General features: G+C 53.3%; 8 protein-coding genes across 8 annotated transcripts; 5 read left to right on the top strand and 3 right to left on the bottom strand.

Annotated features, from left to right (window-relative positions):
- Positions 1-18: 18 nt before the first annotated feature.
- BUD2 (GTPase activating factor) lies at positions 19-4,254 on the top strand (the record flags this gene model as incomplete). Its single annotated transcript, XM_056217436.1, has 2 exons — positions 19-2,836; positions 2,891-4,254. The coding sequence occupies 2 exons, from the start codon at positions 19-21 to the stop codon at positions 4,252-4,254; spliced, it is 4,182 nt and encodes a 1,393-aa protein (XP_056068992.1).
- Positions 4,255-5,490: 1,236 nt separating this feature from the next.
- On the top strand, positions 5,491-7,141 carry CPR6 (peptidyl-prolyl cis-trans isomerase cpr6; the record flags this gene model as incomplete). Its single annotated transcript, XM_056217435.1, has 5 exons — positions 5,491-5,589; positions 5,642-5,651; positions 5,750-6,004; positions 6,314-6,478; positions 6,531-7,141. 5 exons carry the CDS (start codon positions 5,491-5,493, stop codon positions 7,139-7,141), a joined length of 1,140 nt encoding a protein of 379 aa, XP_056068991.1.
- A 436-nt stretch (positions 7,142-7,577) lies between these two features.
- On the bottom strand, positions 7,578-9,090 carry N0V89_008681 (uncharacterized protein; the record flags this gene model as incomplete). The annotated part of the gene is made up of 3 exons (XM_056217434.1): positions 7,578-8,449; positions 8,503-8,777; positions 8,894-9,090. 3 exons carry the CDS (start codon positions 9,088-9,090, stop codon positions 7,578-7,580), a joined length of 1,344 nt encoding a protein of 447 aa, XP_056068990.1.
- Positions 9,091-13,501: 4,411 nt separating this feature from the next.
- On the bottom strand, positions 13,502-15,557 carry NOT5 (general negative regulator of transcription subunit 5; the record flags this gene model as incomplete). The annotated part of the gene is made up of 3 exons (XM_056217433.1): positions 13,502-13,562; positions 13,677-15,253; positions 15,303-15,557. The coding sequence occupies 3 exons, from the start codon at positions 15,555-15,557 to the stop codon at positions 13,502-13,504; spliced, it is 1,893 nt and encodes a 630-aa protein (XP_056068989.1).
- Positions 15,558-16,009: 452 nt separating this feature from the next.
- DTD1 (D-tyrosyl-tRNA(Tyr) deacylase) lies at positions 16,010-16,868 on the top strand (the record flags this gene model as incomplete). The annotated part of the gene is made up of 5 exons (XM_056217432.1): positions 16,010-16,016; positions 16,067-16,254; positions 16,306-16,348; positions 16,401-16,594; positions 16,689-16,868. The coding sequence occupies 5 exons, from the start codon at positions 16,010-16,012 to the stop codon at positions 16,866-16,868; spliced, it is 612 nt and encodes a 203-aa protein (XP_056068988.1).
- A 4,666-nt stretch (positions 16,869-21,534) lies between these two features.
- Positions 21,535-22,540, bottom strand: N0V89_008678 (uncharacterized protein; the record flags this gene model as incomplete). Its single annotated transcript, XM_056217431.1, has 3 exons — positions 21,535-21,566; positions 21,615-21,780; positions 21,830-22,540. 3 exons carry the CDS (start codon positions 22,538-22,540, stop codon positions 21,535-21,537), a joined length of 909 nt encoding a protein of 302 aa, XP_056068987.1.
- A 982-nt stretch (positions 22,541-23,522) lies between these two features.
- N0V89_008677 (uncharacterized protein) lies at positions 23,523-24,428 on the top strand (the record flags this gene model as incomplete). The annotated part of the gene is made up of 1 exon (XM_056217430.1): positions 23,523-24,428. One exon carries the CDS (start codon positions 23,523-23,525, stop codon positions 24,426-24,428), a length of 906 nt encoding a protein of 301 aa, XP_056068986.1.
- Positions 24,429-24,739: 311 nt separating this feature from the next.
- On the top strand, positions 24,740-25,729 carry N0V89_008676 (uncharacterized protein; the record flags this gene model as incomplete). The annotated part of the gene is made up of 2 exons (XM_056217429.1): positions 24,740-24,746; positions 24,876-25,729. The coding sequence occupies 2 exons, from the start codon at positions 24,740-24,742 to the stop codon at positions 25,727-25,729; spliced, it is 861 nt and encodes a 286-aa protein (XP_056068985.1).
- Between the last annotated feature and the right edge of the window lie 1,766 nt (positions 25,730-27,495).

Raw genomic sequence — 27,495 nt, 5'->3', positions numbered from 1 at the left:
CGCGGCCGACCGCCCGCCATGGACCCTCCGCCCAGACACAGCAGACGGAGCCGGAGAGAGGAAGACGCCCCAGAGCCTGCCGACCGCCAGCGAGACGAGCGAGGCGCCTACACGATCCGCGCCGTGACGCCCGAGCTGATACCCGAGGACACAATTGCGCAGCCGCAGTACCAGTCCCCGCCGGTATCGCCGCGCTCCAACAGCATCTCCTCCCGCACCAGCACCAGCAACCCCCGCAACCTCGTCGCTCGCGCAAACTCAAACGATACCGACTACGCTCTGCGCAATGTCAAAGACCCGCAGACCCGCCCGCGCACGCGAACCATGGAAGAGCGCTCCACGCGAGACAAGTCTCCGCCGAACCTCTTTGTGGCCAGCCGCCATCGCATTGGCTCCGTCCACAGCACCGCATCTTCCAACTTTCAGAGCATTGAGGAGTCGGTCGTGACTTCCATCGGCCACCCCTCTACCATTTCCCCCACCGCCCACCAGCCGCCACCGCGGACAACAAGCTCCACGAGCCGGAGCCGCCTTCTCAAGCAGCCCGCCCGCGCAGCCTCGCCTGTCTCTGGCAATCTCTCCCCCAATGCACAGCAGCCGGATTCGTGGGTGTCGCCGGTGCCGGCGTCGGATGCTAGGAAGATCCTCAAGCTGATGCGTGCCACCAAAGGGAAGATGCAAGGCATGCTAGCATTTCGACGGGGCGAGTCGAGTCCTTGGTCGCTTTCCTACTGCTACATCAACGACGAAGCCGGAAGTCTGGTGTACGAGCCCAAAAGTGACAACTCGTACCACCGGACCCTCATTCCAGATCTGCGGGGCTGTCGCGTGAAGAGCGCATACGATGCCGAAGCCTACACCGCCTACATCCATGTTGTGGGCCACAACTCGAAGTTGGAAGTGTACCTGCGTCCGCCTACACAAGAAGAGTTTGACTCGTGGTTTGCGGCGTTGATGTGTTGGCAGCCGATCCGTCCCAAGGGCATCCACAACAAAATGGCCAAGCCGCAGACGCCTTTAGTAGCCGAACGACGCTTGGCGGACAGCAGACGACACTCGGAGGTATCACTGTTGAAAGAGGCGCCAATCATCAAAGTAGGCAAAATGATTTATTGGGACACCAGTGTGACGTACAGCAACACCGGCACGCCAAAATCTGGACACTCGCGGCCACAGGCGTACCGTATACAGAGTCACGGGTCGCGACGCTGGCGGCGAGTGTCCTGTACCCTCAGAGAGAACGGCGAGCTCAAACTGTATTCCGATACAGATGTCACACTGGTGTCCGTTGTACAACTATCCCAGCTTTCGCGTTGCGCCGTTCAGCGTTTGGATCCGTCTGTTTTGGATAATGAGTTTTGCATCGCCATTTACCCGCAATATACGTCAACGTCAACGTCGCTCTCATTATTACGACCAATCTTTTTATCGCTCGAATCGCGCGTACTCTACGAAGTCTGGATAGTGCTGCTGCGCGCCTTCACCATTCCGCAGCTCTACGGACCGAAGCAGCCTGCTTTGAGTGAACTGAACGAGGAGGGTGTACTGTCGCCGACATTCGGAACGAAAGACATGTTTCGCATGGAGAGGTCGCTCTTCGTGCGTGTCATCGAAGCAAGGCTGATGCCACCCATCAGCCCTAAAGTTGCCGACATGCATAACACTTCCCACAGACCCGGGTCGTCGAACGCTAACAATGCAGGAGGCTACTATGTCGAGGTACTCCTGGACGGCGAAACCAGGGCGCGGACCATGGTAAAGATGGAGGGTAACACGCCATTCTGGCGAGAGGAATTCGAGTTCCTCGACCTTCCTGCTGTTCTGTCCACAGCCTCGCTGCTCTTGAAAAAGCGGCCTCCCAGTTCGCGTGGCGATAAACATGGCCACGAACCACCGACAGCTTCAGACTCGTTTGCTTCCGATGCAGGGGGTGGGTTCACAGGCATATCGTTCGATCAGACGTGTGGCAAGACTGACATATACCTGGATGACCTGGGGCCAAATCAGGAAATGGAAAAGTGGTGGCCCCTTGTCAACATGTATGGAAATAGTGTTGGTGAAGTGCTCGTGAAGGTCAGCACGGAGGAGGGTGTGATTCTTATGGCTCGCGATTATCAACCAATGTCGGAGCTCTTGCATCGCTTCTCGAACGGACTTACCCTTCAGCTAGCTCAGATGGTTCCGAACGAGCTCAAGAAACTATCCGAGTACCTCTTAAACATTTTTCAGGTATCGGGGCAAGCTGGTGATTGGATAATGGCGTTGGTGGAAGAAGAGATCGACGGCACTCTCAAGGAATCTCCAGCTACACGATTGCGATTCAGCAAACGACTCGGGTCTAGCGAATCAAGTGAAACGCACTTCGGATCAAACAGCGATCGAGAGCTGTTCGTCAGAGACATGAACAATAACGCCAAGTTGGAGGCGAATCTGTTGTTCCGCGGGAACACGTTATTGACCAAATCCCTCGATTTCCACATGAAACGCCTGGGCAAAGAGTACCTCGAAGAGACATTGAGCGATAAGCTGAGAGAAATCAATGAGAAGGATCCAGAGTGCGAGGTCGACCCCAACAAAGTCTCATCTCAGCATGAATTGGACCGCAACTGGCGACGGTTGATCAACCTCACGGAGGATTTGTGGCGAGCGATATACAATTCGGTGTCTCGGTGCCCTCAAGAGCTGAGACTAATCTTCCGACACATTCGCGCTTGCGCTGAGGACCGCTTTGGGGATTTTTTGAGGACGGTTAAGTACAGCAGTGTATCTGGATTCCTGTTTTTACGATTCTTTGTGCCCGCCGTCCTCAACCCGAAGCTCTTTGGCTTACTGAAAGGTATGATTGCAAGGTCCTCACCTGGAAAATGTTGAAACTCTAATGCCGTTTTAGATCATCCTAAGCCACGAGCTAGAAGAGCCTTGACACTCATCGCGAAGTCTCTCCAAGGTCTAGCAAACATGACCTCCTTCGGGACCAAAGAGGCATGGATGGAGCCCATGAACTCATTCCTTAATACGCATCGACAGGAGTTCAAGACGTACCTCGACAACATATGTTCTATATCTTCGATGACGTCACCTTCGCCTCCAATTCCTCCATCATACAGCACACCGCTAGCTATACTCCAACGACTTCCCCCAACATCTCGCGAGGGCTTCCCGTCGCTGCCTTACCTTGTTGATCACGCGCGTAACTTTGCTGCCCTTGTGGATCTCTGGCTCGAAAATACTAAGAGCACTGCGCCGAACATTGAAACCACGGATGGCGACTTGCTCAAATTTCACCAGATCTGCGTTGCACTCAAAGAACGCACGTCGGACTGTCTAAACCGCGCTGAACGTGCAGAGCGGCCGTCGTCTTCTCTCAGCGTCAAATGGGAGGAGTTGGTAGAGCAGCTGCAAGGGTCCGCGAGTTTCGACTCGGGCAGGGGCGCAGCAACCAAGAATAGAGTAGCGATCAAAGATGATGGCAGAGAGAGCTTACCGACGTCGCCAGGCACTGGTGACGAGCAGACGTCCTCATCCTCGACCAGCACACCAGTAACGATGAAGCCGGTACGAATGCCACGGACGCGTCATCAGCAGCATCCAAGCATCTCAGCGTCCGCAAGCTCTTTGACAAGCACCACCTCGAATAACGTCAACAACCCGTTCACTGCACCGAAAGTACCTCGGCATGCTGGCTACGCGCCCTCGTTGCCCGACTCAGTCTCACAATCGGCATCGACCAACGCATCCGCCTCGGCCTCCGCTACCGAAGAAACACCCCCAGGATCAAGCGATGGCCTACACATGGCGCCACCCCCTTCCTACCCACAGACCCGGACCCACCCCTCCGCATCAGCAGGCTCGTTTGGCTACGCAAACCCGAACGCTCAAATCAACACTTCCGCCCTCGCCAGCTCAGGCGCCTTCTCCCAACCTCCCCGCAGCGCCGGTGCTGGCGCCCACAGTGTCGAAGGCTCAGATGCAGGCAGCATGCTCGAGGAAGAATACACGACGGCGCTGCCAGCCTTCTCCAAAGACAAAGACGCCAAGGAGAAGAAAGACCGCTCCGGTTTCCGGGGCGTGCTGCCCTTCCAGCGCAAGCGCAAAGACAAGGAAAAAGGCAAAGAAAAAGATAAGGAACATAACAGGGACAGGAGTACAGATCGGAACGAGGGTGCGGGAAGGGGTGGAGGTAGTGCGCTGGGGGAGTATGCTAGTCACGGGAGTTTGAGGGGCAGAGCTGGAGCCGAGGCTGCGGACTTCTGACTAGATGGTTGGTTCACCGGAAGGTACACTAATAAAGGGGAGAAAGAGAGGGCGAAAAGTTTGACGGAGAAGGAGCTGAGGCGCAGGAAGAGCGCGAGTGAGCTGTAGAGCTTGTCTTGGAAATGAACAGGGGGGATCCGATGAATATCGCCGCACTGAAGCACCGATTGCGCAGAGAAGAAGGCCATACAAGTGGCACGTCTCGCATTTGCACGATTACCTACTATCACATATACGCTGCCAACGCGTTTACGCGCCTACATACACTACACACTACAAGGATTGTTTTGTTGAGCGAGCATCGCACTGCACCATTTCTTGGACGTTGTCCCCAAAGCTAAAAGCTACATTCACATGGGACGGCGTTATACGAGCTTTTCATGAACAAGAGACGGAGGGAGGGAGGTCGGTTCTGAGCTTACGAGATAAGACCTCGATGATGAATTTCTGATTACGCATTTGCAAGGGGAGGATTCGCTGTATCTGTTTGTGCTTTTGCGTAGAGCGACGCGATGGTGCCTGAGTTTGCGGCCATATACTACATAACATACTTATGCATACGATTTACTTCATGACGGGTCATTCTAGTGTTAGCCTGGTTGCTTGAGAGCCAACCATCTAGTCACCACAACTTCCCGAGCATACACGACGCATGAGTACTGTTCAATCACAGTGTGGAACTATTTCAATCACCACTATCATCAAGAATGATGGCGCGTATCTCGTACCCCGTAGAAGAAGTTGTGAGCTTCTAGCCCTTCGCGCTAAACCGGGGGGCAGCGAGGTCCTCGGTACTGCCCCGCGATGCCCCTCATTGTCGAGAGAAACGTAGGGCACGACGAAACCAGGCAGCTCGATCGGGTATGTAGTTTTGGGTTGGAGTATTGAAGAGCGCTTCAGCGTAGCAAATGAGTTTCACAAGTGTTGTCTGTTCGTATCGCCAAGCGTCTAGATCACCGAAAGGGGAGCTGCGCGGGGTGGCTTCGCAAACGCACAGACGCAGGGTGCAGTAGCTGTGGAAACTTCTGGTAGCTCCCGTAGCTTTTACTTCAGCCTCACGCGTCCCACTGTGGCCCTCGAGCTTCAATCGCTCGCTCACTTAATTTGTTGCGCAGACAACTCGTATAGGCACCTCATACAGCGCCTCCTTTCCTGCCGTTACCCCACCATAAGCTTCACAAGTCCAGCGAAGATGGCCGAAGGCAACAGTGAGTCTGATCCGCACGTTGCGATTGAATGCCTGGCATTGTGGATGCTAAGGAATCAGAGCGCCAGAGAGTCTTCTTCGACATTGCCATTGGCGGCGTCAAGAAGGGCAGAATCGCCTTTGAGCTGGTAAGTTGACAGCATCTGCACAACGAAGAGCCCGAGCTGACCTGCCTCGCAGTACAATGACAGTACGTCCCCCCACCGCCTTCGCCGCGCTAATCTCTTCTTCTACCTCGATGCGACACGTCCAATCCACCACGGTTTACACGATGCTGACCCACCCCAGTCGTACCTAAGACGGCCGAGAACTTCCGTGCTCTCTGCACCGGCGAGAAGGGTGAGACTAAATCCGGGAAGCCATTGCACTACAAGGGCTCGAGCTTCCACCGTGTCATCAAGCAGTTTATGATCCAGGGTGGAGACTTCACAGCGGGTAATGGTACAGGTGGTGAGAGCATATACGGGGAGAAGTTCGATGACGAGAACTTTGAGAAGATTCACGACAAGCCGTTCTTGCTGAGTATGGCGAACGCGGGACCTGGTAAGTTTTGGGTGCTCAGAGGAAGGGAAGGTCGAGAAAACAACCACCAGAACAGAAACGCGCAATACATCCGTGGGATGGGAGTGAAGCACGATGAGGCAAGAATCAGAATCGGATATTCGGGCATCGATGACTCTACAAGCCGTGCTTTACGAACACAGGCAGGGGAGTGATGCAATATTACGACCGAAATTGCAAAGAGACCTCCCGAAGCTGATGTTGGCAAAAGCGCTCCAACTCCCATCTCTACGGGTTTGCTTTGATTCTGCAAGATCATTCATTGTGGGATGGAGGCTAATCATGGGTCAGGCACCAATGGCTCCCAATTCTTCGTCACGACGGTACCCACACCACATCTCGACAACAAGCACGTAGTCTTCGGCGAGGTCATCAACGGCAAGAGCATTGTCCGAGAAATCGAAAACCTCAAGACACAGAGCGGCGACAAGCCCTTCCACGACGCCACCATCATCGGTACGCTCCATCCCATATATCCCAGTCTATAAAGATCTAACCACACATCCAGACTGCGGTGAGCTCACCGGCGAGGACTACACCAAAGCCACAGAAAAGGTCCCCGATCAAACCGGTGACCCCTACGAAGACTTCCCCGAAGACCAGAAGCCCGCAGATGAAGAGTGGAAAGGCAACGACATCCTCGCCATCGCGACAGCCCTCAAAGATCTCGGCAATAAAGCCTTCAAAGCCGGAGCGCTCCAGCTCGGCATCGCAAAGTACCAAAAGGGCCTTCGCTACCTGCACGAATACCCCACCCTCCTTGACTCAGACCCCAAGGAACTCGGCACGCAGCTCAACGCTCTCAAAATCTCGCTCTACCTCAACTCCGCGCTGCTGCAGAACAAGGTCGGGCAATTTGCTGAGGCGGCCGAGAACGCAGGCAAGGCGCTGGAGATTGAGGGGATCAACGAAAAGGATCAGGCCAAGGCGTATTTCCGGCGAGGCCAGGCGAGAGTAGGACGCAAGAATGAGGAAGAGGCGTTAGAGGATTTGGAGACGGCGGGGAAGTTGGCGCCAGGGGATGCGGCGATTACGAAGGAGTTGGAGGGGGTGAAAAGGAGGGTTAAGGAGAGGAAGGAGAAGGAGAAGAAGGCGTATAAGAATGCGTTCAACTTCTAGATGGGCTATGCATAGGTGCAGGCGGTATACGGGAGATGGGCAGTTCGGGTTGTGGAATCTGCTGAGCAGTTTTTGCTTGAGTGGTCTGGGAGTGTGAAGGAGAAGGCGCGAAAAATTGGTGAGATGCCATACGTGCAGTACGAAACCTGAACATTTGATGAAACTGGAGCATGACGACACGGAAATACCAACAAATGCAATTGCTTGAGGGGAGTACATGACCTAACCCAGTCAGCCATTGTCTACCTTGTGTACCCTTGTTCCGTCCAAATGCTAAGAATGCTGGGTATTAGATGCTACAAAAAAGGACACAAGAGCAGACCGGACCGTGCCTGAACTTGCTACACTAAGAAAGAGACTCTATGCTCCGCCTCCATGCTTAGATGAATTCCAGAGGGAGGTTCTAGGGATATGCTTCCTCGGTCGCGGAGTTTAACTACCGCTCACTCATCGAGAACGGCAAACACCTCGACACAGCCTCGTTCTCATCAAAGTGATGCGTAAACCCCGCCTGCAGCACCCTCCTCAACGCATTCAACCGCTGCAGCTTCCACCACTTGTCAATCCTGACCTCACAGCTACGGTTAATCTTTACCTTCATTCTGCCGCCGCCATACACTCGCCCCGTCTCCTGATCTATTGCGGTAGAGTACTTTGGCCCGCGCGTGGGCTTTTCAACACTGTTGCGGATGTCGGCGAAGTTGGAGTGCAACGTCTTGCGGTCTTTTTTTGATATGCGGCGAGAGGAGGCGTTGGCGAGCGCGTCAAGCGTGTGTAGAAGCTGGTCCTGGCGACGGTACACATTGTACCGCTTTACCATCTTCTCCGTGCCGCGGGGCTCGTCAGAGTCGGAGTCGTGGTCAGAGGAGGCTTCCTCGTCGTTTTCGAGGGGTGTGTACGACTTCTCGTATAGCAGGGCGATGGCTTCGCCGGAGGCCGTCTGGACGCCTGCGTCAGCGGATTCGAGCTGCTCGACGAAGGCTTCCATTGCGGCTTCGGTGACTTCTTCAAGGTCGTCGAGGGCGGTGGCGAGGAGGCCCCATTCTTCGAGGGCAGCAATGACGACGGAGCCTTCGTCGTGCGCGTCGATGGAGAGGCCGTCCGACTCTACGATTTCGAGGAAAAAGACCATAGTGTCTTCTAGTTCCTCCTCGGAGGTCCCGCCGAAGAAGGCTGCCGTACCCAGCGCATGGATGGCACTGATCTTGACCTGTATCGACTCGGAGTTGGATACTGTGCGGCGGAGGAGATCAGCGACCGAGTCGTAGATGTCCTCTGAGTCAAGCGTGACCATGGTGACGGAGAGCGCTATTTTCGCATTAACTGTGCCGCACGCAGCGGAGGTTGCTCGCGATGCTTACCTCTTAGAGCGGTGACTGTCTCGCGCTCAGATGTCTCAGACTTGATGCTGCGCAGGATCGAGGGTAGGAGCTCGCCTATGCGGCCCTCGATGTCGTCTTTGGCGAACCGCGCCTTGAGGATGTGGGCGTAGGCATTTAGGCTTTCGGCGCGGCCCTCTGTGCTGCTGCGCTTGCGCTCGACAATCTGCTCGACGCGGTTGTGCAACTCGGCCTTCCAGGCGTCGGCGGGAACGTCGGCATCGTCGCTGTTGAGGATATCGTCGATGGAGTTTGTGCTGGAGAAGAGCGGAGTTAGCGCACCTATCGCAACGGAGTGGTAGACGAGTATCATGATGTCACAGACAGTGAACCCACAGAAAAGTTGTCAGAGTAAGAAAATACCAAAACGTACCTCCAGGCGGTGCCGTCGCTGAGATAGTCTTCGTCGTCGGACCCGTGGCGACTGGGATTGCGGGATGCTGCCCGCGACTGTGCTGGGGAGTTCAGCGCCGAATTGGATTTGGAGTTTGCTCCAGAGGCAACACGGGAGCGGGCCTTGCGCGACACAGTCTTGCTGCTCTCGAGAGCCTGTCGCCGCAGATCGTGCATATTGTATACGGAGTTGTCGAGGCCAGAAGGCGCCTTCTGGAAAAATTACGGTTGTAGATGCAGGGCAAGTCTGCACGAGGATGTGTTGGCGGGGCTTCACCAAGTCGTGTAGATGCGGGGCCCGGGGTAATGCGCAGGTCGAGGTGAGTTATTGCAGAGGGTAGGAGTCGCGGTAGGCGGTTGTATTTGAGTGCAGGTAGAGTGGCAGAGACATGGGTTGATGGGCCGGTGGCAGCGGAGTTAGCAGGAGACAGTGAACAGCGCACAATAGGATGTGATGAGGAAGAGAAAGAGAGCACGTCGGGCGCGGACGGGTGGCCAACTCTGCGTGGTGCCAGAGGCGCTTGGCGGTCGCACATGTGATTGTCCACGGGTCCTCTGCATCGTGCGGTACGTCGCGCAGTTCAAGCATGATCAAAGAGTCCTGGAGTGTCTACGATCACGTTACTACCAGAGGACCTCGGGACGTTCTGGTCCGAATGTGGTCTTGGACATGTCGCGCCCATCGTTCTGTGGTAGTGCTCCAGAGCCACGGTAGCATACGTCATATCCTACACAGCCCCACACATAAGAGGTGTACCTCTAATTACCTCCGCTTCACGGCTGCATCTGCGCTCTCGCGCGAGCTTCGCACACGCCTATTCCACTCTGCCTCACCAATTATATACCCATAGGCCCTTAGGACGCTAACAAGCCCCCTTTGGCCCGAAGCCAGACCTGTCACCTCGATCGTTCAGCCGCTGATTGACCAACGCCTCATCGCTGTCAAATCATCCAAGTCGAGCCTTAACGCCCAGGGCGAGCGTAGAATGTCGTGCAGCACGGATGCTGAGCACACGTAGTATTGCGGCGCGCTTTCACACGGCGGGCCTGGAAATGGCCCGCCGAACCTTATGCTGACGTCCAGGTCACTCGGGTCGACCCAGGACACAGCATCCGTATCCGTGTCCTGCGGCACCGTTTACCAGGCTCGGGACTCGTCTTGGCCCGTCCGCGGCCAAACTCGCCGTCGCCACGACCCTGTAAGACATGATTGCCTCGTTTGTTTCAAGAGCTGGAAGTGCGAACGTGCGAAGTCGTCCTGTAAGAGTCTATGTATAATCTAAATGCCCAGTCTACCATGCTTGTCCCCAGCGCTATGCAGTTGAAAATAGGAAAGGTTCTGGTGTACAAAAGTGAAAACAACCAAGACGGTTGCAAGGGGATTCCCCGCACTGCACCATCCTCCTATCCGCCTCGCCCAGCGATTCGCCCTGACCTCGAGTCCGGCCCAGCCCAGACGTGTAAGCAACACGCGAACAGCGGCCGTGCATCAAACACCAACGATGCTGGCTCAGATCGAGACGCCCAATCCGCTCAAGCGTGGCGCACAGATCTCCGTCCGCGACCCGCCAAAATGCCTTACCGCACACTAAGCTCCAAGGCACATTCTTGCGAGCACAACCAGTATCGCGTAGCAACAATACCATCTCGCTCGGATGCCTGCCTGTCACGCTTCCGTCTGATACACCGACGAATCTGCCTTTCCAGCTCTTTCTGCTCTCCAACCAACTCCACCATCCGCATATCATACTATGTTCTCCTAACTTTGGCCAATCGATCCGTCATCTTAGCCAGTTCCTCGGCGCCGTGCCCCACCTCCACCTCTCGTCTGCTTCGTGACCCGGTTTCCGGTCCTGTATCGTTTCAGGAAGCTGTTGTGCGGAACCAGACGAGGGAATCAAAGGTGGAGTTACTGGTTGTGGTAGTTTGGCAGGCCTAGCGGGTAGGCGCTGCGCTCGCCGGGCCTGCGCTTCGGGATGTCGATGTGGTGGAAGTTGCGCAGGTGCTCGACGAGATGGTCACGCCGTGTGAAGCCCTTGTCGCCCACCCGCGTGCAGTCTTTGACTGTACATGGGAAATCGGGAGTACCCATGCCATGGACCGTAGCTTGGTGCCGTTGCAGATCGGCGAGCCGAGTGAAATTGGCTGTCGATGTGCAGTGCGGGACCTCGCATTTCCAGGTTCTGTCTACATGTTAGCCTTGCCATCAAGCATCCGAACTAGTCGTGAAATTAGGGTTTATTGCAAGGCGGAAACCGGCCTCGTGGTAACAAGGATCACATACCGTGGACTCCTAGGTCTAGAAGAGGTTAGCCACGTGGATCAAACTCAACGTCTTCATCAAACAACCATCGACTTACCGTGCGGCATTCGGGGCGGTAGGCAGGGGCATATAGCCGTACTCGTGCGAAGAACCGGGCGGGTGCCCGTAGGTGGTGCCCTGTGGGTATCCGTACGAGGAGGTGGCTGCTTGCGGCGTTTGTTGCGGTGGTTGGTAGCCTGCAGGGTAACAGCCATACTGTTGGTAGTAGGCATGTATTTGAGCTGGGGTATATTGTGGCATTGAATAGCTAGAGCCAGCGTAGTAGCCAGACTGGTCTATAGGATACTGTAACAGAAAGATGCATCAGAAACTGCGAGTGACCATGATAAGCTTGCAAATCGGCAAGTACTTACGCCGTATCCGCTCATGATGACAGCGAACCCGAACCCGAGTAGGTGCACTTTTGAGGCACGGTAGAGCTTGGTTATGCAGGAGAAGGCGAGGGAGAGGGCGTTGGAGTGGTGCGGGAAGGCGGGATGGTGTGCTGTGTTCGTGCGAGTGCCGTGTGTAGGGTTATATCTTGTAACCGCAGCGTAGATTACCGACGTTGGACCGTAGTGTCTTAGTTGTGCCTAGCTGACTACCTTCTCGTACGGACGATATACGCTGCTTAAGTATCAGACTCTTCGACAAGATCCTTCACTGGCCCCAACGTCTCGGTCACATCATGACGCCGACTGACCTTCGAATCATTTTACCAAAAGGATGATTGTTCCGTAGTGTTGGAGAGCAAATGGACCAAGGCGCTCCCTTCTTAGTAACGTGGTTTGAAACGTAGTTTCATTATAGGTTGAAAGGCGACTTACTAACCAGAAATCACCAGGCACCTTGACTGTGCCGTACTCGTGTTGACTGGAAGGATGCGAGTGGCTATGTTGGCATTACCAGGTGGATTATCTCCGGACGCCTGGATACCGATAAGGCTGAAAGCCACAAACAGAAGATGTTACTAGGCGTGGTGCGGTCGTGGGAATGCAAAGCTTAAGACGAGGCGACCGAAGCTTCAACTATGAGGCTGAGGCTCCAGTGGGCGGGGACGTTCAGGAACGGTAAGCGAATACCTTGTTGCATAGATCATCTCATGTTCTGCATAGTGAGCTTTGCCTTTGGTGCTCCAGCGATCGCGGGTAGGTGCCAAGACATCTATCTTCGTCTTGACTTCGCTACCAGTCCCCAAATGCTGGATGTTGGCGAGATCATCGGTCGGTTATGATCACACTTCACCGCTAGGTAGGCACCCAAATCTCCTCTTTGGGCTTGCAGGGCACTTACCGCTCGTCGAAAGAATGCTGCCTTGCATCTTTGCCCTGTGGCATGGCATGGCCAAGGCTTCAGAGATTGAGGGTTCCAGAAGGCCCAGAGAAACCACCAAGAGGCCCTGGCTTCCGCGGGCCGTTGCGTGTGTGCGTCCCTAGCCAGCTCAGTGGATTACCGTCCGGTTTGGAGTTGAGACCGGCTTGTGGGACAGGGGCTGTGAAAAACGCCGGCACAGCTGGAAAACATCAACAGGCACCTACTGGCTACGGAATGTTCAGTTGATAATGCAGAGTGACATTAGAGTCATCAAACGCCCGGTGGTGTCGGCTTCGCTTGCTCGCACTCACTAGGTACTTCTGCCGGGACCGTGCGTTACACCAAAAGCGGCAGTCAATTCGCCCTGCTGGGGCCCAACTAGTCAGGGGAAACCTCATTTGGACCCGTGGACAGTCCGTGACCGTTTCGCTTGTGATGGCGCAAGCCGCTCATGACGGATAACCGTTCGCACGAGTGGGGTTAGGGTACGCTACTATGCTGTTCCGTGCCCGTAGGCACCTTTACGGTCCTAACGTCGAAGGCTGTGAGTAGTCTCGTGGGGGCCAAAGCCAAGATATCAATCTGGACGCTGTCAGCCAATAAGATGGGACACGTCAATAGCGTCATTATGTCAGAACTCGCCCGACGAGCGCGATGAATCGCGACAAACGCAGATGAGGTGGCGATGCGGCCAATTTGAGATATGGAGGTGATCCATGAGTTGTAGGCCGACGATCTCGTGGCCTGAACAAAGGGACACAACTGCCTCTGCATGCGTCTCCGCTGACTCACCGCATTCATTTGCCTGTTTTTCACTGTTTACTGAAGTCTGGGTACATAATAAGTCGGTGAGTGTTGCGTTTGGTCTGGTTCGAAAATTGCCCTTTTGGTACCATTGACTACTACCTAATAATTCATACAACCGCACTACCGTTGGAGGCACTAGGAGGTGTTGAGAAGTGAACAATGCGTTCACAATTCGTCTTCGAGGAACTTGTAGGCGAAGCGAAAATCGGCTTTCCTTCGGTTCATCCTGTTACATGTTAGTCGGGAGCAAGTTTGGGGTTTGATGACGGGCAAACGTGGCGCAGTTCTGGGTCCGGGGAGAGTAATATGTGGCAGGGTAAGGGATGAAGTAAGTGCTTACCACGTGCTCTCATAATCGAAGAACCTGTACGTCCCCTGTTCATAATCCTCGGTTATAGCCTTTGGCTCCTCGTGACGCTGGAACCAAGTCTGGTACTGCTTGTGGAAGCGCCAGCTCTGGGACTTTAAAGCCTTCGCAGCAAGATATTGCTGATAGGTACCTTGACGATAATAGAAAGCATAGAACAGAGCGTCCGTCTCTATGCGTGAGTAGAGACGAGGATCGTCGAATATTGCCAAAGGTTCTTGTGGATAATGCGCAGGCGTGTAGGGATACGGATTCTGTGGACGGTAGTGACGTGGCGCTTCTGTGTCTGCTGAGTTCGGGGCCGTTGCCATGCTCGCAGCGAGCATTCGCTCATCCGGAGGTTTTGATGACGAGGCGTTGATGTCGTTCTTCGTTGCCTCTAACGACTCGAAGAGATCCTGCAAGGTTGACGGGAGGTGGAATATAGACTCTTCTTCTTCTTCATCATCGGCGTGCGACTCTCCATTCGTCAAGGGCGGTGTCGCTGACTGTGTCTCCTCTTCTTGTTCTGCAGATGATGTCTTCCTGCTGTCGGATGATGGCGCACGTGACAGAGCTGCTTTTTCTCGAACAGCCGTCGGAGGCGTACCCGTCGGAGATTTTGATGGCTGGGCTGGCGGAGCAGTCTCCGGTGTACCAGCTTGAGGTTGTGATGCCAACTGAGGGTGCGAAGGAGCAGGCGATGTTGTAGCGCTTGTCCGTGCGTCACCAGGAGCGAGACCAGTCTGTGCCGCAGCTATACCCGGCGGTGGTGGCAGCGGTGCAATGCCGACCCCATTCTTGTCACTCGCAGCTGCAGCCGCGGCCGCCGAGGCATATTTGAGAGGCTCTCCCGGTGTTCGGGTGGGAAGCGGAGCAGGTTTCATAGAACTGGACGCTGCGTTCGAGACACCAGGCAAAGGCGTATGTAGCGTTGCCAAAGCAGGAAGCGGTGACTTGAGCTGTGTTGAAGACCTTCTCGCCCCACTCTGCGCTGTTTCAGCAGGTTTCCCTTTCGCACCAATGCTCGTTGATCGAGGTTCAGGCTCCGGAAGTTCGTCCTGTATTGACTGGGTGTCTTGTGACGATACGCGATCAACTTCCTGGGCCAGACCGTACGCAGCTTCTTCCTCGTCGAGATTGAAGTCGTCGTACATTGTGTCATCTTCCATGAAATCCGGCTCTTGATTGCTGTCGACATAGTACCGTATGCCCTCCTCAACCTCTTTCACCTGCTCCGTTTCGACATTGCCGTTCTGCAGCGCCCGTTGTAACAATTCCAGCTTGCCCATGTGCCATTTATGTCGCTCGACCATCTCTTCAAGCTCTGCTATCCGCTCCGCATTTGTCGCCCCCTTTTTGCCCTTCTTCGTCGTGGCTTGCATCACCTCCACCTCAGCCTCTATCCGCTCCACCTGCTGGTCCAGCTCTTCATTCATGTGCTGCAGGAATTCGACTGCTTCTGCCTTCTCTTTGTCTTTTGGATCGAGTTTTGATGCTAATTGGAGGCCTTCTTTGGAGTATGCCTTCGTCTTCATTTCCTTCTCTACAGCCTTGAACTTCTCCATTTGCTGCGAAGCGTCAGTGAGGGCACCAGAGGGAGGACCAGGGTGCGCGTACGGTCTCTATCAGCTTCCGCTGGTCGAGCAGAGGCTTCTTGTCCTTGATATCGCTCATAGTGGCCCATGTCTTGATCTGGTCTCGCGACCGCTGGAGCTTCTTGATTTCCTTCTTGAGCGAGTCTTCTAGCTTCTCCTTCTGTGACTGGTTCGTGCACACTTGGATCTTCTCGTGGATGCTCTCGAAGGTGGCGACGCCTTCGGCGACCTTCTTGAAGCATTTGTCGATCTCCTGCTGGAGCTTGCGCTGTGCCATTGTGTCGGCGTGGCCTCGTGCGCAAGGTGCGGTGGCGGCCTATCGGGGCGCTGGTATCGCTCGTCGTGAGCTTAACGGGTTCGTAGGATGTCGGGCGCGCGATCGTGTACCGGCGAGACGCGGTTTGAGCTGTTTGTCGTCGGTTTTGACGTGCACGGAGTGGTCTGCGGTATCAGAGGTCGCCCTCTTTCCGGCTAGCGTTTGTGGATCGCTGCCGCCAAGACTGCACCCAGCGTGGCTTCCCCGCGCGTCACGTCAACAGGACGCGGTGAGCTATCGCGTCGTGTGGTCACACCAACATGGACGCACACGGAAGCCTGTGAGGCTGCTAGCATTCACTCGAGTTTTGTCTCTCACTACATTAACTCAAACGTCCCGTTCGCCGATAGGGCAGTCACAGCCAGCCGGCCGCCATCCTCAACACTCCTTCCAGAAAGAACTACCCCGCCATCATGAGGAGTATGTCGACTTCATGAATGCCAAATGATGTCTCTGACCATTGCATGCAGCTGTCCTCCAGCGTGTAAAATCTGCCTCCGTTACCGTAGACGGCCAGCTCATCTCCTCCATCGGTAGAGGCCTCCTTGTCCTGGCCGCAATTTCGAAAGATGACACCGATAAAGATATAGAGTCAATGCCAGGCAAGATTCTGAAAGCAAAACTTTGGGACGATGAAGGCACAGATCCGCCCGGCAAGGTGGGTAGCGAATGACAGCAGAAGGTACATAAAGGCTGATCTGGGCGACAGTGGAAAAAGAACGTTGTGGAAATCGAGGGTGAAGTTCTCTGCGGTGTGACACACCCAGCACCCTGGGACGATACAAGACTGACAAGATTCATCAGTCTCCCAGTTCACGCTTTTTGCTTCTATAAAGAAAGGCAACAAGCCCAGTTTCCACCAATCCGCAAGCGGACAAAAGGCCAAAGAACTATATCAGGCTTTCTTCAAGAAAGTGCAAGATGCTTATCAGCCAGACAAAGTCAAGGACGGCTTGTTCGCAGCCATGATGGACGTTGCGCTTGTGAACGACGGGCCGGTAGGTATAGACTACAGCTGTCTGGACAATGAGGTACATCCTCAGCAGCCTACACTCCTATTACATCTCAAAATTGCGTGCTAACCATTCTCAGGTCACAATTCTGATCGATACCGACCCTCCGAAAATGGAGGACCCGACATCTCTTGGCCCAAGTGGCTTCAGCACCCCAAGCGACAGCACTGGAACAACTGCCGTTGACGTGAATGATTTGGTTAACAACATGACCAGAATTACAAAGGAATTTAAGATTCCGGCCGAACTATTAGACTAAAATGACGTATAGTAGCGCGCTTTTACCACAACTCGATACTTGTGAGCCTACGATGAGCGACATAATGTCTGAGATTGTAGGAATTGTGTCCAGTATCACACTGCTGGTACATCAGCACAGTTCTCTGGTTATTCTGGAATGCCGCAGCCGCTCGATTAGAAACCATTGCATGAGCTGTGGGAGATGAGTGCCGCGAACGAGACAAGGCACGACGTACCTAACCGTCAAGTCCGGTCAGGAGGTAGCATTCCCGCATCGGTGCAGCGCGGGGACATCATAATCTTTTACGCGTTGAGCGTCATGTACTCCACAATGCACGACGAGGACGCTCGTCCACAGGTCGATTGAGATCGCATTAGCTTGACTAGGTAGTACGTGAGTAAGCAGCGCGAAAGCAAATCAACGTCCTCCATACACGCGCAACATCCTAGAAAAGACCACCAATTTGCCCGCAGCATTTTCCTGAATTAGCCAATTCCAGTTGCCGGATGCCATCCGGAATTCGCTGACGAGTGCTTTGCAATGAATACGATAACGATCATTTCGATGGCCACGCGACATTGCAGCTTTGTGGCACTTTTAGTCATGCACATCCTGACTGTACCCCACACTTCTGGATTCTGAACCATGTTTCTCCGTGGAGATCGATGCTCTTAATGGTCCTACGGTGCACTACAAGGCTTGTCGTCGGAATTGATTCTACACTCACGCGGAGAGCCATACGGGAGATCGTCGCGAGGTTTTGAAGTGTACAAGAGATCGCGGGTCTCGTCGGATCCACGACTAACATACAGTTACGTGTCCTAATCTAGAGTCACAATCGTGAACATGAACACGGTGAACGCGGTGACATCTTGTAGTGCTCAGCACATCAATCGTCTGTAAATCGATTCACTTCAAAGCTTGCATGTCGAAAGTGTGTGTGATCAGCAGAGGACTTCCACCTGTTCGCCGTTGCACATCTGGAGATGCATCCCCGTTATGTTCCCGACCATAGCATGTTGCAGCTTGTGTCACTGAGACGTGGAGCCTTGTATGGCCAAGGATTTCATTGTTCTGGTCGACCTGACGCAGCAGCCACATCGTATGTATTTCTCTCGAAATCGCTGCATAGGATGGCCGATTGCCCGATGGTTCTATATACTAACGAGGCAGTATCACGGACTGTTCGTTACACAAGTCAATGACACTCGCCGATTCGTTCCCCTTTCAATTGCTCTACGTCCTTGGATTTTCCCTTCCAGACTCATCAAGCCAACTCCTGTTCGCTTCTATCATTCATCTGTCGCCATATCTTCACCACCAAGCTTTTCCTCATCATGAACATGATTAACCTGGTAATATTCACCTTAGCCTCTAATGATGATACAACTTATCTAAGTCACCACATTCTAAGGCGCAGTAAGCCTCCTCCAGCATCCTTCTCAGCTCGCCAAACTCGTAGCCTACCCCTCTGTCTCCTCAGCCCTTGTTTCCGAGCTTTGCCGCTTCAGCGCAGGCTCTGCAATGGCTACTCCATGAAAGAGGATACCACGCTCGCAGGCTAGACGACCAGAGCTGGTGAAGGCATCATCGCGGCGACACAGTCTGGAGCCGAGATGAAGGCATTTCCTCTGAACCAGAAAGTTTCGACATCTCGGGTTTTGTAAGCAGAGAATAGGACGGTAGAGGAGACCGGCATGCTGTGATGGGGTATGGGTGCGGACAGCATCGCTTTTGTTGCGGCGCCACAGGGATGAATTGGAGAATGTGTTTGATAAGTGCATCTTGGTTTTCAATGTGGACACTGGTATTGCGGGGGTTGGACCACTGACAAGAGAGCTGCTGCGCTTTTCCAAAGACTACCTGGCCTGAGGCTTGCAATCCCCCTAAGAGATCAAGTGGACGCCGCCGAAGAAGTGACGTTGGCATAACGGAGCATTCTGTCGTATGTTAGCGTCAGGGATGCTGTTATATCGCTCTGAAATATACTCGCCTCCAACAGTCGATTACTGTACCATCAAAGCCAATCAAGTAGCATCGTTCTTCGTTTTCAGTCCTGATTCGGAATGGGTTGCAAGGGTCAATCCCAACGGCTTAGATCAAAGCTAGAGAGAGCCCAATCCATTCACTCCATCCACCACCACGTCCATCACAATAACACCCTCCACTAGTCAATGCATCTTTTCCTGCGTAAATGTGTCTCGCCTTCCCATATTGTCATCTTAAGGATCCATGCCACCTCTCTATGCCCCACCAGAGCATCAATGCAAAGATTCTGTCCATCAAGGAGGCATATCAGTTCTTTGACCGGAATAATGCCCTTGTTCTCTTAGATACCCGCTGCAGGCCTTACTAAAGTTTATCCCGCCTGGAATGGCTTGCTCCGACATCTTAAGTGCGCCGCCTCCTCCTGATTGTAGCCTTCATCCGTGGATGTGTTTCTTGATGAGCTCTATAACTTCAGGTATCTCGGTTTTGATATCCTAGTCTAGGATACCTTACCAATCATTTGTTTACAAAACCAAAGGAAAGAACTACTCTTACTCTCAAGGAACAGCGCCCGCAACATCATTTGCGAAGCATCCGCACTTCAAAATCAACTTCAGCATACCCAAGAACCCCGCCTTTTTGCTTCCTCGGTTCCGTTCGTGAAATTTGCCATGATTGCGCGCATGATAGGATCCTAACTGTTTCTGCTGCTGTTGTCGGACTGGTTGGTCGGGATGAGGCAGCGGGTACGAGGCAGGAGGCTGAAGCCGCGGATAGCGGCTGTCTTGGAATCCCGCGATGCTCTGGTCGATCGCAAGGCCTTGGTGTCGAGGTGGGGGCATTGTTGCGTAGCTAGCTAGAGTGCATATCTGTGGGATTTGCGGCAGGACGGCAGAGGAGCGGGAAATGCTTTGCATCGAGGATCCCGAGCTAACCAATTCGCAAGGCCTTGCCGTGAGACGGGGAAAAATTGCGTGGGGGCCGCAAGGCATCCCGCGGGTGTGGCTGTAACCGTTTCAAGTTTCCGAAATTTGACGTGCGGCATCGACATGATTGGTTTGGAGATGCTGCGCATCGCATCCTGAACCCAAGCCTGAAAGCTTAATGTGTAAGCTTTGATGGGAATCTGCGTTGAGCTTCGCAATTGCATAGAAAAGGCATACCTGAGGTTACCAACGGATGAGGAAACAGGTATTTGACAAATCACAAGAAGGCAATTGCTTCGAAATTGTGGAATCGTGCCTCACGCACATCGCCTTCGCGCTCCGTCCGGATGAGGAGAGCAGTGACAGAACCAAACGCCTGCGTAAGGCCACCTGATGTAGTCACTCCGCCTTAGGACGGGCTCGTACATCCATAAAGCTATGGCTCCGGTAGTACTTTGGGCGATCCTCCGTCTCAAAATCCTTCCAGGCTTCCGTCTACCTCTACGTGTGTCATCACCGTCACTCATCGTCACCCACGCTCATAAACATGCTCTTGCTCTCTCCTCTAACAACAGCTACGCCAAAATCATGCTCAGTTGGGATTCAAAGTTCACACCACATACTATCGCCATCGGCCTCTCATCTTTGACCCTACTCGCGTTGTCGATTGCGATAATTGTCCTGGAGGCTCGCGTGCAAGATGCGTTCCGCGACCAGAGACTTCAGTACCCGGGGTCCAGCATCGCAGAGTTCATATTCATCCCCCTGAACCCGTCGAACATAGATGCGGGGCCCACGGTCGTGAAGTTTGCCACCGGGGCGTGCAGTCTCATTGTCTCGCTATTGGGTATCGCATGCCCGGTACTACATTGGTGTAGAGCGAGCGGGAGGGCGAGCATAGTGCAAGTACGTTTTCCCTTCCTCATATCTCTCATCACAAGGGATGGAACGAAGACCAACCAGCGTAAAGATTAGGATGATTGGCAGCGCAGCTTGTATCGCGGCCGTCACCAACACCGCGGCCGCCATCGGCTTCACCGTAAGCACACCACCAGGTACCAAGTGGATGTGTCTTTGTGTTGGAAGAAAGATTTCTTTCTCGCTATGCTGAGACATGCACAAGGTATTGGCCCATGCCGTCTTAGCTCATACTGACTTTGTACCCGCGCATTAGGCATACCTCTTCACCAGCGAGGCGCAGGGCCGTCTCCCGGAGTACTTCAAACAGTGGCATGATACCATTTTCACGCAGGAATTTTATCTTTGCGAGGCAGTGCCGAGCATCTTTCCTGATTCGCAGGCTGTGTACGGGTTCCCTGCTTGCGAGAACTCTGTAAGTGTGCATATCCTGGCAGGAGAGCATGGGCTAATGCAGATCAGAGAGCCGGTCGATATCTACTGCTGGCGATATGTTGTGTATCGGCGCTGCTGGCAGGCCTCAGCGTACTACAAGCGCACCGAGACGGGATCTTCGCAATTTTCGTAAAAGCTAAGGAGAGGGGAGGTCCGGACGTGGAACGGGGACGGTGGAGAAGAGCAAATAAGGACGATCTTCCACATCAGCCGGGAATGGTGCATATGCCTTCCAAATCGCCTCTAACAAAGCCTGGGACGCTTGACAAGATGTCAGCATGGGCGTCACAGTCTCACACATCTCTGCACGGGTACTATGCGAAGCTGTGAGGATAGAAGGAAAGATGTAATGAGAATGTGGTATTTAATTCATAGATATCGTGCATTATATACGGCCACACAACCATCTTGAGGGCTTACTTCGCAGCCGGCTGCACGAGGGTGTTGCCTGCACTTATCAGTAAAACGTCGAGCCAAGGGGAAAGACAAGACGTACCTCCATCTGGGAACAGTATTTGTTCGTTGTAGAATACACCGCCTGGGCCAGCCAGGAATAGAATCGACGCAGCCATGTCGGCGTCGGCACCGGGTCGGCCTGCGGGATTCGACATTTCCATATCGAGCTTTGACTTGTTGTCCTCACCGGAGTCGCCAGCAGTCATCTGACCAGGTTAGTGCGTCACAATCACAGCTAGTCGTTGAATTCCTCACCTCACTAGGGAATACTCCCGGCGCAATGCAGTTCACCCGAACTTTGGTCTGCGCAAATGTCGTAGCGAGCATGCGAGTCAAGTGCGTAGCAGCAGCCTTTGAAGAAGCATACGCAAACTGGCCAGAGCTGCTACCCTTCATGAAGCCCGAGATGGAAGTAATGTTTACAACACTAGAGGTGTAGCCAGGTGTGACCTCACGGCCCTTCGCGAGCAAAGGGAGGAATGTCATGGACATGTAATAGATGCCAGTCACATTGGTCTTGAAGGTGTCGGCCCAGGATTCGTCGGGCGTCTTAAGGAAGTGATCGGCGATGGCTTGCGGATCGCTCAGGTCGGGCTGGCCGTTTGAGGAGAACTTGGTGGCATCGTCACGAGCGATACCGGCATTGTTAACAAGCAACTGAATCCCCTTCGGCTCCTTCTGCTGTACCTCGTCGTAAAGGCGCAGAATATCCTCCTTCTGGCTCACGTCGGCCACAAGGGGAATGATCTTGCCAGGTCCCGTGTTGTACAGCTCCTCGGTTTTCTTGAGGACCTCATCTCGCCTAGACGTGATGTACACCTTTGCGCCGTTGGCGACGAGCGCTTGTGTGATCATCAAGCCGATGCCAGTTCCGCCGCCGGTAACGACTGCCGTGACGTGAGACACGTCGAAGAGCTTGGAGCCCTTGAGCTGCTCGTTGTCTGCTTTGCCGCTGTGACCGCTCATATTTGCAATTTGAAAATAGGAAGGTTTGGGAATTCTATTGAAGAGGGGTTTAACAGCTGTGGATAGATCGTGTGCGAAGAGGCGCAGCATGCTGGGGTTTTACGTGGAAGAGGAAAGTTAGCTACGCAGTGAAGGCCGTACATGCATGTCAACATCATGACGTCGTGGTATAATGGGGACTAGCGAAAGGGTCCACGGTGACGATGGAGGTTTGAACCGAGATATCCGTGTTTCGTGTGGTTCTTACAGGAAGTTGTCTCATGGTCTGATGTCTCTTTGCGCGAGACAGCGCGTAGTAGAATCCTAATGTGAAGGTAGTGCTTCCATCAGGATGTTGTACGCTCTAGACCGCGGCAGGCGAATAGTACAGCATCGAAACGCGATCTGTGCTGAGTTTGGTCATGCACTGAGAGCTTGTAAATGTATGCGTTATTATCGCTTGTCATCGACAGTATAATTGTAGATGCTGCGAAGGTGTAGTATCTGGAAAGAGCGCGTGCCAAGCCCCGAATCATCGCCGAGATCTACCGGGCAACATCCCATATACGTCCCCGCTCTTTCGCCGCGACACTGCCAACATGTTGCTTTGAAACCTCCCAAATGCCATATACCAATTTTGTAACATCTTACCAGCTCACGTACTCGCTAATAATCACGCAATGGAGGCGTTTGTCAGCCGATGTTGCACTGATTGGTGAATGGCTCTTACTAACCTCGGGAATAGGGCGATGATGCCATCTCCCCGCCCTATGGGATGCTGCACGAAGTACATAGGATTTCCAATCTTCCGACTATATACACGCGAAGCCCTAGCAGATCCATAACTTCTTCATTCGAGTCAACTTACTTCTTGCTACGTTAACAACAGCTAGCTCGACTACTGCTGTTACAGCAGCATCCGCCACTGCACCGCAACCACAACAGCCTCAATACAGCCTTGAAAGCGACGAGTACCAGAGCTTGAATCGCCACATAGCCCACAATGACGACCGCTGCGCCGCGACCGACACCTGCACACGAGCTCTCGGGCACCGCTCCCACAGCGTCTGCATCGACTGACGTGAACTTCCAAGGCCTCCCTATCCCTCGCGGCCCCGTTAAGGCCGTGCTCTCTTTCTACAAGGCGCCCGAGGACGGTTCCAAACCGCACAACTACGTTGAGCCGCTGCCGGGCGTACCACAACGTAACTTTGGGGAATCGTTGCATGACGTAACCCTCGGGGATTTGCGAGGGCAGGAGCAGAAGTTCTCTCTGGATAACAATGCATTTGATACCGTCCAGAATGTACCTTCAGAGGAATACGAGTTTCAGGACGATGATCAGATCAAGAGGGTGTACTACCCCGAGGTCGAAAAGCTACTGTTAGAGAGTGTACCCGGCGCGAACAGAGTCCTGCTCTTCGACCATACCATCAGAAGGTCACACACGGGGGCGAACAGGGCGCCTGTGACACGAGTTCACGTCGATCAGACGCCATCTTCTGCCGCCCAGCGAGTTAAGTTCCATCTGCCTGAAGAGGCAGACAAGCTACTGCAAGGCCGGTACCGCATCATCAACGTATGGCGTCCATTAAATGGGCCCGTCATGGCGCATCCTCTCGCTGTTGCAGACAGTTCGACCGTGAGAGATGAGGATCTAATACCAGTGGAGCATCGATACCCAGACCGCACTGGCGAGACGGCACAGGTGAATTATAATCCGGCGCAGAAGTGGTTTTATTTTTCTGGGATGAAGAACGAGGATCGCTTGCTGCTCAAATGCTTCGATAGCGATGAGGCGTTGGGTCTGTGGGGTCGCGCGCCACACACTGCTTTTGTCGATCCTAGGACACCTGAGGGCGCCGTTGGACGCGAAAGCATTGAAGTGAGGGCACTTGTTTTCGGCTAGAGCCATCACTAAGGTGTTGATTATTCCTCCACTTGTACTTCTAGCATGACCTTAATGGCGTTATCACATCAGCCTAAGATCAGCTGGGGTTCGATTTATCCGCTTTCATACATATGAACTGCTTTCCGCAATGCACGATCTTGTATATTGCCTAGTGGTCTCGGTTTAGTGATGCTAGATTGCAATCCCTGTATATCTCATGATTACAGCGCTTGAACCTGGCCAGGCCATATCAGTCATTAGATACCCAAAACTACAGGGGATTAAAATCTGCTAGTAGAGGGCGTTGAACTATGCTACAAGGGCGGCATATGCGTGGTCAGCAAACCCATCGAGGCTAGTGTCGATGTTCACCAATAGCTAAAGTGCAGCTTATCCTTTCATAACTTCCAAAGGTGAGCGGAGACTGTCCTCCTATCAGTGACCCTAATAATTTGACACTGCCAGCGCTCCAAGCTCTTGAGCCAAACGTTGTCACAAACATGGCCCCTGACCACCCCATCCAAATAACTATCCGACCCCTACAATACGCCGACACAGAGGCTTGTGCTCGCATTACTGCATCAGCTTTTTCAACCGATCGACACACCATCGTAAAACAGATCGGTGGGAAGCCATTCGACATGTATGAAGTCTCTCGGACTAGGTTTCTCGCCACGCTGCACAGGAAGAACTACATCTACGTTAAAGCGGTCGATGACGCGAGAAATATTGTTGGGCATGCGGGGTGGGGATTCAGAGGGGTGGATGAGGAGAAGATTCCGTGGAAAGGACCAGATGATGAGTTGGTGACTGGAGAGGGGAGAGCTTCACAGAAAGATGAAAGAAAGTGTAAGGATAATATTAGTGTAGCAAAAGTGGAAAAGGATTCGCTTGGAGACGAAGAGAAGGAAGGCATCGACCGTCTTCATGCCCTGGAAGACGCAGACATGCAGCACACCATGGCCTCACTGATGCCGCCTGGCATCTCATGCATGTACATCTCTGGCCTCATCATCTCTCCAGAACACCAATCTCACGGTGTAGGCAGCGCGCTCATTAAGTATGGTAACGCGATAGCAGACCGCCTTGGTGTCTTCACTTGGGTGCATTCGTCCGATCAGGCTTGGAAGGCTTATGCAAAGTTTGGGTACGAGGTTGTGAAGGAGCTTGAGATTGATCTGGATGAGTATGCGCCTTCGCCGCCGGAGAAAGCATGGGCGGAGAAGTTGAAAGGGACGGGTGAGGGGGTGACGGCGGAGAGATGGGGGACGTATGTTATTAGGTATATGAAGAGGCTGCCTGAGATAAAAGGTTTGTGAATTGAAGGCTGGGGGGCTTATGGAAAGGCTCACTGCCTGCTTACAGAGCGGCAATCTTGTATCCGAGCAACCGGATGTTAAGCAATTTGACGCTGTTCCGTGAACCCACTTCCCACAACCAAATCACTACCAAGAGTCAAGCATCCGACACTCTTCGAAGTCTAAGCTCTGCGCCGAATTAGTTACTTTCCCATAATTATCCTCGCATCACGAACCCTTGAACTCAGCTACCTTCTTCTCGTCCCGTGGAACCTGGACTCCCCTAGCAGCAGATTTCTCCTCGTCATTCCGCCACTGTACGAGCACTGGAATAAAAGCGACGAGTTTTGTGAAGACAACGACCATGGCTAGGACTGGAGCTGCTGCCAGAGCGAGTGCAGTACCGATGTAGTGCAGAATCTTCATCCCACAATAGTATGGGAGCCTTGAAGTCAGACGGAATGTAGCGATAGAGAGGGTGATGTCCACACAAGAACGCATAGGAAAGAAAGGTCGAAGGAATATTGCTTGCTGATTCAAGAAAGAAGTGAAACGTTAAGGATCGGAGCAGTCGTGCGGACAGCAACGTGCGCAGATATACTTCAGGTTTTAAACAGATTATGAGATCAAATGTTTCTCAGCTTGAGTGGCGTAGCTCTGCTGACAAGTTGCCGCCAATGACATGCTGCCAATGACCGAGTTCCCGCGCCGCAATGTAGAAGTCTGTGCCGCCAATCTCTTCTAAATATACATCGCGGCGTTTTATCGTTCTGCAAGGCTTCGTTGGCCATTGCAGTATACCCGCATCAACCTTGTGCAAGAGGAGTCACATCTGGACAGTGCTTTCCAGTGCGAATACCAGTAAAGCAGCACAGGAGTACCTCAATTGATTTAAAGAGTCGAATTGACCAAGCGAACCACGAGCCAACGCCTTGAGAAACCGCCAGTTAGCTCGATGAGCAGCTCAGGACGTGACTGAGCAATAAACCGTGCCCTGACTTAAACTCGAACTGACTGCGCGCATAATAGTGCGAACCCCGATTGAAGAGACCTCCGCACAAGGAATTGGAATGTTGACCAACAAAGGAGCAGTAGAGACAAAATCAACGCGCAACTTGTCGCAGCTGGATTTTAACTTCATTTAACAGTGCTGATTGATCGCCCACAATGACACCTCTGGCAACCCCGGAGATACAGAGCTTGGAGCGTGAGCACGCTTGAACGCTGAGGCATTGCATGGTGTGTGTGACCTCGATCTCATGCTTCGTCACTGCCTCGAGAACCGGTCCAAAATGTTCTTCTGTATACGATAACATGAAGCGGAACCAGTTCATCTCTACTGGGGGATAAAATGGATCGCATTGGTCCAATATGAAGCTTGGTGCTCCGTATCTTATACTTCGTGCCAGCGGCGGAGTCTGTCCACACTGAAGCCCAAGGCGAATGCTAGAATGGAGGGATTAGTCACGATTCAATTAGCAGGATAGATCACCACACGGAAACTTACTATGTCCCCCGTAGGGTGAAGAGTTTGGTCAACAACAGGAAAAAAAAAAAGAAACAGCAGCCAACATTAAACTGGGTACGGGCAGTCGCGAGGCTGTTCGAATCCGAAAGTCGTGGCCCTACAGATGAAATGCTTGTGGAACGTCCGACTTACAAGATGTGGTCCAAAGACAGGGGCTGGGTGCTGTCAACCAGGCCGGAGTGTTCCAACATCACTTACCTTCAACGGGCTTTCGAGGCAGCCTCAAAAGGCGTTTGAATCCTTCCGATATCCATAATAA

The sequence above is a fragment of the Didymosphaeria variabile genome, assembly GCF_027946475.1.
Source record: "Didymosphaeria variabile strain IMI 356815 chromosome Unknown scaffold_6, whole genome shotgun sequence".
NCBI classification, from domain to species: domain Eukaryota; kingdom Fungi; phylum Ascomycota; class Dothideomycetes; order Pleosporales; family Didymosphaeriaceae; genus Didymosphaeria; species Didymosphaeria variabile.
Note: the sequence above shows the minus strand (reverse complement) of the source record. Positions and strands in the feature narration are given on the sequence as shown.